General features: G+C 43.0%; 1 protein-coding gene across 1 annotated transcript in view; it reads left to right on the top strand.

Annotated features, from left to right (window-relative positions):
- The window catches only part of HYDIN (HYDIN axonemal central pair apparatus protein), a 417120-nt gene that overhangs the window by 336565 nt on the left and 70737 nt on the right, over nt 1-9818 (top strand). The window contains exons 62-66 of the mRNA XM_044659361.1: nt 407-509; nt 752-1030; nt 2500-2642; nt 5115-5333; nt 7017-7177. Of these exons, the coding sequence (XP_044515296.1) occupies nt 407-509; nt 752-1030; nt 2500-2642; nt 5115-5333; nt 7017-7177 (905 nt within the window). The remainder of the gene's footprint in view (nt 1-406; nt 510-751; nt 1031-2499; nt 2643-5114; nt 5334-7016; nt 7178-9818) is intronic.

Raw genomic sequence — 9818 nt, forward strand, 5'->3', positions numbered from 1 at the left:
CAGACATTTCGGCAATACTCTGCTAGTGGTGTCGAGGACAGAAAACTGGCCCCCAAAATGTTTGTAAACAAGTTCACAGCTCCCAGGTTAAGGACTCTTGAATTAGATGCTCTAAAAGGCCTCTTTCAGCTCCAACACTCTGATTGTCTTAGGGTTAGAATGGAGAGAGAGAGAGAGAGAGAGAGAGAGAGAGAGAGAGAGAGAGAGAGAGAGAGAGAGAGAGAGAGAGAGAGAGAGAGAGAGAGAGAATGAGAATGAGAATGAATAGCTAGTATTTAATCATTGTCTTTCTATGTACTGAACCAAATCTAAACTAGTCTTTCTATTCCATAGAAGTTTAACCCCAGTGGAAAATCCTGAATTTGTGTCCAGAGCCAAAACTCAATTCGTGGTTTCTATTTTCCAGTTACTTATTGATTTGAGGGACAATACACAAACCTTCTCCCTGAAAGGCAGGCCCACCACCAAGTATATCTATATAATAGAGGAGAACAGTCCTACTGAAATAGGTAAGTAGATGAGCCTGCTGGAGATGCAAAGGATGCTTGCAGGAGCCTTTTTGGATTCAATGAGGACCTCCACAGAAGGAGGCATAATGTCCTCTCCACCACCCCACAAAGGCTCACTAAAAAAGAAAAACTCAAACCAAAAAACTCCCTTAGAAATGCTTGATCCATCATTGAAACTTTTAAAAATCAGTGTCCTTTTCTCCAACCTGGTTCTCTGCCTTCACATTTTCTTTACCTTGCAGCAAAGAAAGCTCATACCGCCTCCCTCATCATTTACCCTGGAGAGACAGGCGAGATGGATGTTCATTTCCAACCAGACAAGCCGGAAAGAATGACAGGCACCATTCGTTTGACTGTGATTAATAACCAGTATGAAGAAACCATTTTCCAGATGATAGGAGAGAGCTATGAGGATGATATCACCTTGGACAATATCCATGGACTTGTTAACACCTCCAAGTCAGATGTGGCAGAAATCATTGAGTTCACTGATGACAAAATGATGGAGGAATATATGACAGGTAAGAAAAATGAAGTGGAAAAAGGATGATTGACTGACAAAGACTAGCTCAGGCTATTTCTTTTTTTTAAAAAAAAAACCCTTACCTTCCATCTTAGAATCAATACTGTACATTAGTTCTAAAACCTAAGAGTGGTAAAGGCTAGGCAATGGGGGTTAAGTGACTTGCCCAGGGTCACATAGCTAGGAAGTAGCTGAGATCAGATTTGAACCAAGGATCTCCTATTTCTAGATCTGGCTCTCAGTCTACTGAGCCACCTAGATGTCTCCTGGCTTAGTTTATTTCAAGAATGTTTTTTAAGCCATCTTATCTCACTGTTGTTAACACCTGTATCACACACACGCGCGTGCGCGCACACACACACACACACACACACACACACATCAGTAGCAGCATCTTTCCTTACCAAGGGTCACCCAGCTGATATATGTCAAAGATGAGACTTGAACCCAAGTCTCCCTGATTTCAAGACTGATACTCTATTCACTCTACCTCCCTTCCTCCCAGGAGTCCCCTAGTCTCTTTTAAATTCCCTATACTAAAAAGTCCCTCTGAGGCTGAGTAGCACACAGCCCTCTAGCACACAAACTTCTGAGACTTTCCCTCAAAGAATGAGGTCCATTTGCTCCAGGATTTATTGGAAATGAAGTCCTCCATGCTCATCCCCTTGCAATCAAGCAACATTTGCGAAGTATCTTGGTTGTTAACTCTAGGTGTTAGACAAAGAAAATTATACACATATTTTTTCATGGCTTGGTCACAGCCCAGGAATTTAGTATTGGTTGGTCGAAAGGACTGGCCAGTCTAAAGTGCCCCATAGTAATTCATCAGTCCCCAGATCTCTGGTCAGTATCACTCAGAAAGCAGCTGAGACATAGTCTACTTGTCTACTACTACTACTTGTCTAGTACTACTACTGTTACCCAAGTCGGAATTCACCTTTCCTAACTTAGTGTAATATAGATTCGATCCTAGTAATCTTCCCCAAATCTATAAACAGAGACTTGTACTTTTCCCATGTATCTATGGGTTTGAGGACTCAGATAGGATTGGGCTTGCTTGTTCTGATTGGGGGGGGGCAGGATAATGGGGTAGGAAAGAGCTACAAGAAGGGAGTAGCTAAGTGGCTCAGGGGATTGAGAATCAGGCCTGGAGATAGGAGGTTCTGGGTTCAAATTTGGCCTCAGACACTTCCTAGCTGGGTGGCCCTGGGCAAGTCACTTACCCCCCATTGCCTAGCTCTTACTGCTCTTCTATCTGGAATCTATACACAGTATTGATTCTAGATTCTAAGACAGAAGGTAAGGGATTTAAAAAAAAAAAGAAGAAGAAGAAGAAGCAAAGGAGTAACAACTTGGGGAATGACACCATGTGCTCATGATAAAATGATAGCCACTTTGCCCCAGGAGCCACTGCTAGGAGACAGTCATGGCAAAATACAAAAGCTATCCTCCCCTTCTGTTTCCTAGCTTCCCAGATGGCTCACCTCCAGTTTGGGGACTGCCATATTGACAAGACCTACGAAGTGACCTTCACAATGACCAATCGCAGCAAAAAGATTCCCGTGAAGTTTGAGTGGCCTGCCGTAAATTCCCTTCAGTTCACCCCCCAGGTAAAGGAGAACACTCCTCTATTTGCTGGGCTCAGCCAGACAGTCGCCACTATTAACATGAGTCAGCTGAAGCCTGAGCTATTTATTATACACTGTCTTTCAGGGTGGATTTGATTTTATCCCAATCCAACAAAAGCAAGAGTATTCTTGGACATTAGCACCTAGACTAAGAGGCAACTCAATGACCAGTCTAGGCGACTCAGAAGGGTCCGTCAAGAAACAATATCTTGTGGGTTCCTCTCTTAGTCAAGGTGTTAGATGCAATAATGCATATGCCATGGGTATACTTTATTTCTTCAGGAGGTTGTGGGGTTACAATGGCCAATGTCATTTACTTCTCCTGAGGTAGCAAAGGCGATCTGATGAGTGAATGACCTACCTAGGCCTTCCACCTTTTTTTTTAACTTCTGTGTATTGGCTCCTTGGTGGAAGAGTGGTAAGGATGGGCAATGGGGGTCAAGTGACTTGCCCGGGGCCACACAGCTGGGAAGTGTCTGAGGCCGGATTTGAACCTAGGACCTCCCATCTCTAGGCCTGGCTCTCAATCCATTGAGCTACCCAGCTGCCCCCTAGGCTTTCCACCTTTAATGTAATCTGTAAACTCAAACAGAGGTCAACACCACCGTTTCAGCATCCCACTCATCCCACTTCTGTCACTTTTCTTCTGAGAAAACTTGTTTCAGTTCTCTTAGCCTATTCAGAAGTCTGGAATCTCAGGAAGAAAGAAGGGACAGTGGGATCCTGCTTCTTCCCTAGGTTTCTTAAAGCCATGGAACCTTGGGGAAAATGGAGAGACCAACTAAAGGCTACTGTAATCTATCAGGCTAGAGATGATGAGGCTCTCAGAGTGAGGGCTTCCTGAGGGAAAAAAGCGGGACAGATGTGAGAGGGGCTGTGAAGGCAGAAGCAAGATTTAGCAGCTCTTTGGATATGTGGAATGAGGAAAAGTGATAAAGCAAGAATGATGCTAAGGTGAAAGTAGAAAGGCAGAAGAAAAACAACTGCTTGATCACATGGGTCGATGGGGAAATGATTGGGGATACAGACCCTAAGCGATCACCCTAGTGCAAATATCAATAATATGGAAATGGGTCTTGATCAGTGACACATGTAAAACCCAGTGGAATTGTGTGTCGTTTATGGGAGGGGGTGGGAGGAGGGGAGAGAAAGAACATGAATCTTGTAACCATCGAAAAATTTTCTTAGTCAATAAAAAAAATTTTTTTAAAGAATGATACTAAGGTTATGAACATGGCTCGCCATCACTGGAGAGAAGGATACTAATGCCCTTGTTGGAAATAGGGAAATTTCGAAATAAGGTGGGTGCAATAGTTGTTTGGAACTTTAAAAGTTGGAGGTGCATGTGGGACAGCCAGTACTTGGAAGTACACCACTGAAGCTTGGGAGACGCATGAGCTGGATTAATAAGTCTTCTAGTTATCTACACAGAGGTGATTGTTGGGAGTCGAATAGATCAATACGGAAGAGAAGAGAAGGGGCAGGCAGGGGGCCACCAGGCTGCCTTAGGAGCTGTGAACTGGCCCAGGGTAGAAACTGAACAAACTGATCAAAGCTTCTGTGCCCATAAGTAGTGAGATCAAGCCCATGTGTAACCCCTGCACTTCCAGCTTGGATAAGATTGGGAGATCCAGTCTTAAATAAATCACTGGAAACTATGGAAAAATCAGTCTCCATTGAACGATAAGTTTAGAAACCATAATGCAAAGCATTGAAGAAAGGAAGTCAAGGCAATGAATGAATAACACTTTTTTCTCTAGGACTTTGACTGAGAAAGGGAGGAAAGAGACAAAACAATGGCTTTAAAGGATGGAAGGATCTGTTGAAAGTTTGGCGGGGGGGGGGGGGGGGGGTGAAGATGGGGAGTCCTGAGGGTGTTTCTAGGAATCAGGGAAGGAACCAATACAATACAGGGGGAGTTTGTCAATGATAAAGAGAGGGATGATTGGGAAAGGCAGGATTCCTGCAGGAAAGAGCAAGAAGGGATGAGATTAAAGGACATGTAGAGGGATTGGTGACCTTGTCAAGCAGAATAGCTACCTCTTCAGCAGAGGCTACAGTAAAGGAGGAAAGAATGGGAGACCATGTCAGGAAGAAGAAGAAGATATGGTTGACCTCAGTAAAAAAGAGGCATGGATGCTACTTTATTAGTCACTATTAGAAAGGCATAAATCCCTCTGTGTCTGGGAGACTGGATTAAATTGGAGGTCTAACTATATTCAAGGCCTTGAATGTCATTTTATAATAGAACTTGTCCTCTCTTCCATCCCTAGATGTATAGAGTGTTGCTAAACTTATTTCTAATCAAAAGACAGGTTATCTTTTAGCTTGCCTATTCAATAGCAAATGATCTAATCTCTGTTGTAACCTATAGCTTCTGCTCCTACCTGAGGAGGTGACAGTCAAGATTCAGTCTGTTATTTCCTGAGATGATCATCTCAGGTCCTCCCTTAGGTTGGCCACCTTCACGCTGGATGTGCCAAGGACATCAAAGTGACTTTGAGGGCTAGTTCGCCCACTGTGCTCAAGAAAACCTTGATAAAGTGCAAGATCTTGAGAATAAATTTCCAGCAACCAGCAGACCAGGTACCAGACTGGGACGACCACATGCGCACAGTCAAATGGGTAGATGCTGTGAGGAATCCGAACACTGCCATCTCTCCCAAAAAAAAAGTGAGTAGATCCAGTAGTCATCTCTGGGGTGAGTCAGCCAGCATTTCCTGAGTGCCTGCCAGGTACCAGGCACTGTGCTACCATGGTCTGAAAATTATCTCACTGAGCTTTCAAATAGATAGCCTGTCAAAAGCAGTTCTGCCCACCCTGAAAGTACTTGCACTTTGCCATCTCCATAGAGTTTCCAAAAGACTAGGTGATGTCATTGAAAGGCTCCCACCTGCAAGTCAGAAGGGTCTTGGAATTGAATCTGACCTCATTCGTGTATTATCTGTGTGACTATAGCAAACCATCTAACTTCTTTCAACATCAGTTTCTTCATCTGTATAATAGGGACTGTTATACCCATGATGCCTACTGGAAGAGGTCATTTTGAGACAGTATATATGAAATGGCTAGATAAGTGGCAGGAAGTGAAGCGGTACAATATGGATAGTGTGCTGGACTCAGAGTCAGGAAGATCCTGCCTCAGACACTGAGGGTGGCCCTGGGTGAGTCAATTTGCTTCTGTCTGCCTCAGTTTCCTCATCCATGAAATAGGGATGATCAGGAAGTCAGGAAGACGCATCTGTAAAATGAGCTAGAAAAGAAAAATGGCAAAGCACTCCAGTATCTTTGCCAAGAAAACCCAACCTGGGGTCATGAAGAGTCAGGCACTACTGAAACAACTGACCAGTCACCAAGGCTGTTAGACCTCCTTCCTATTCCCTTCCTTACAGCCATGCCTCCTCCTAGTCTTCCTATTTCTTTGGAGGGCATCATTATTATTCGAGTCACCCAGGTCTGATCTAGGTCATCCCCTGACTCTTTCCTCCTATCTAACCCCCACATCCAATCAATTTCCAAGAGTCATAGGCTTCATCCCCCCAGCACTTCTCATGGTCTTTTCCTGCTCTCCATTCCTACGGCCACCCCCACTCCCCAATCCAGGTCCTCATCATCTCCCACCTGAACAATTATAATAGACTCTTAATTGCTCTCTCTGTATACAGCCTCTCCGAGCATCCAAATCCGTCTTCCATGTAACTGTCCCATTAAAATGTGTACAGTATTGGACTTCTGCTCAAGAGGCTTCTGTGGCTCTTTATTGCCTCTGAGAAAAAAAATACAAAATCCTCCATTTGGCTTCCTGATCTGGCTCTGGCCCACCCTCCCAAACTCATTACATATGCCTTCATTTTTTGTATTCTTTATTCCAATCAAATTGGCCTTACCTGCTTTTCCCAACAGTCATCATTTCATTTCTTCAGCCATGTTCAACACATCATTATCCAATTCGAGTTTTCTTGGCAAAGACACTAGAGTGGTTTGCCATTCCCTTTTCCAGCTCATTTTACAGATAAGGAAATGGAAGCAAGCAAGGTTAAGTTACTTGCCCAAGGTCACAAAGCTAGGGTCTGAAGCCAGATTTGAACTCAGGAAGCAAAGTCTTCCTGAGTTCAGGCTCCACACTCTATCCGCTGTGGCATCTCCCTACTTTATGAATTATGTTAAATGTCCCTTAATCACTTCTTGCAGATCTTGGATCTAGGAATAAGGACCTCCTTTTCATTAGCATGACTGGTATGAATGTGGTACAAGGAAGCTTCTGACATCCTGTTTACATACGTGTTACATGATCCCAACAAGAATTTTCGAACCTCATTTCCGAAGGACTCAAGACTTTGTTGACTCCATTTCCAGGTAATCGAGACCGACCCTGAACCTGCACATGTAGTCGTGGATGAAAACTACCAAGACCTGGATCTTCTCGTCAGTGCCGTGGCGGACTTTGCCTCCTTCCTCTCCCCAGTAAAAGAAGTGTCCTTTAAGGACACCCTGGTTTTCCAGACCCGAATTTTCGAGTGAGTCACAGAAAACCATGAACACATAAAATATACTACACTATGCAAGTTCATTCTGCCTGGATTTCTTTCATGGAAGGGACTGGTGTTTCTCCTCTAGGGCTGTGGAATCTAAACCTATTAGATCTATCCATAAATACCCATAAATATCAAAAATTCATAAACAGAATTATTCCTTCAAGAAGAAAAGCATATGAAATCTCATGCAAAACTTTTCTCAGAGAAATGTTCCAGCTATTGCTCATTTAAGAGATAATGGCCTCTCTTTACAGAGAACCCTTCCTGAGCCTTTGTCTCCAGGGAGCCTGACAGTCTCCCCCACAGTCCTATTACCAAAAGGATGAACGCTGAGACAGACGTGGCCGTGATTCATCAGTAGCTAGAGTCCTGAATTCAAATTTAGAAACTTTATGCTATATCTTGTTACTCAGATCTCAAAGGGGGTTCCTTGTGTCAATGTTTCTACTCTCTCCATTCATTCATTCATTCATTCATTCAGTGGCAAATTGAAGACTGTGGTAGATACAAAGATACTGAAGGAGATAGAAAATGTCAATAAGACATGATTATATGGTTCCTTATACACACAAAGTTTGCCACTATGCAGTGATTTAGGAGCAGCTAGGTATCAAAGCAGACAGAACACTAGTCCTGACATCAGGAAGACTCACCATCCTGAGTTCAAATCTGGCCTCAGACACTTACTAGCTATGTGACCCTGGGCAAGTCACTTAACCCTACCAGCCTCCATTTTCTCATCTGCAAAATGAGCCAGAGAAGGCAATGACAAACCACTCTAGGATCTTTGCCCAGAAAACCCCAAATGGAGTCACAGAGGGCCAGACATCACTAAATAACTATTGACCAACATTCGTTTAGGAGTCCAGACCACTTGAGTTCAAATACAGCCTCAGGCACTTACTAGCTCTGTGACTATCACTGAACAAGCTATTGAACCGATAGTCTGCCTCAATTTTCTCATCTGTAAAGTGGGGATACTAATAGTAACTATCTATCAGGGTTGTTATAAGGATCAAATGAGACAAAATAAAGTGCTTTTCAAACCTTAACATGCTATAGAAATGTTATTGCTAATATTATTATTAATACTCATTATGTATTTCTTAATCTCCTACTATGTGCCAAACACTATTCTACTTACTAGGGATATCAAGAAAGTTAAAAAAAAACAGTTTCTTCTCTCAAGGAGCTGTCCAGCAAAGGAGATGCATTCAACCAACCATAGATGAACAAGTTACGAACAGGATAAACTAGAGATGATGTTATGTCAGAAATGCCAGAATTACAGATAATGTAATGTTAGAAGGAGGGTGTTAGCGGTGAAAAGATTAAGAAGGGGGTTTTTGCAGAAGCTGGACTTTTAGCTGGGACTCAAAGCCAGGAAAGTCAGGAGAGAGAGATGAGGAGGAATGAATCCCAGGCCTGAGAAACAGCCAGCAAAAATGTCTGGAGATAGTATCTTATTTAAGAAACAACAAGAAAGACAGTGTCACTGGATCAAAGAATGCAGGGGGCAGAGTAAGGTATAGCAAGAACGACAAACTAGAAATGAAGTAGGTTGTGAAGAACTTTAAATGCCAGAAGATTTTATATTTAATTGTGGAGGATGTATTATCATTATCTCTCCCTTCCCTCCTCCAGTAAAGGGAGAACAAAGAATACAATCCAAATAAATAGAAATTCCATCACCTCAAAAAAATTAGGCTAGTTCCGTCTAATACCCAGCTGACCCCCAAATTTCACAAAAAACAAACCTTTTCCTTACTATATAAACAAAGATGCTATTTTTAATTCATCTCTATAATCTTGATGAAGCTCTGCCACTCTACCCAAATGCAACCTGCTCTCTGAAAACATCCTGGTAAGAAATAATATTTTTAACAATTTACTCTCTTTCTGCAAATACAATATTCAGTTAAAAACTTCATATGAGAGGGGGCAGCTGGGTAGCTCAGTGGAGTGAGAGTCAGGCCTGGAGACAGGAGGTCCTAGGTTCAAACCCGGCCTCAGCCACTTCCCAGCTGTGTGACCCTGGGCAAGTCACTTGACCCCCATTGCCCACCCTTACCACTCTTCCACCTTATGAGACAATACACAAAAAAGTACAAGGGTTAAAAAAAAAAAAAAACTTCATATGAGAAGCTGCCAAAATCTCATCCAAAAGAGAATGCCTTAACTAGATCAACTTCTTCCTACACATTCCTGTTCTTCAGTGATCAAGAGATCATGGCAAAAGATTTCTACTCTGCCCCTCACTTGTGAATCAACCAATACCAAGCACTCTTCTTTTACTTAATGAGAAGTCAGGCTGGCATCACTCATTCACAAGTCAATTCAGGGGCAGCTAAATGGCTCTATATAGATACAGGGGTGGAGAGGGGACGTCCTGGGTTCAGATTTGACCTCAGACATCCTAGCACATCACTTAACCTCAATTGCCCTACCCTTGCCACTCTGCTGCCTTAGAACCAATACTTACTAAACATTTTAAGACAGAAGGTAAGGTTGGGTGTTTTTTAAGGAGAGAGGGAAGGGAGGGAGGAAGGAAAGGAAAGGAAAGGAAAGGAAGGAAGGAAGGAAGGAAGGAAGGAAGGAAGGAAGGAAGGAAGGAAGGAAGGAA

Source organism: Gracilinanus agilis, chromosome 2 (assembly GCF_016433145.1).
Source record: "Gracilinanus agilis isolate LMUSP501 chromosome 2, AgileGrace, whole genome shotgun sequence".
In the NCBI taxonomy this organism is placed as follows: Eukaryota; Metazoa; Chordata; class Mammalia; order Didelphimorphia; family Didelphidae; genus Gracilinanus; species Gracilinanus agilis.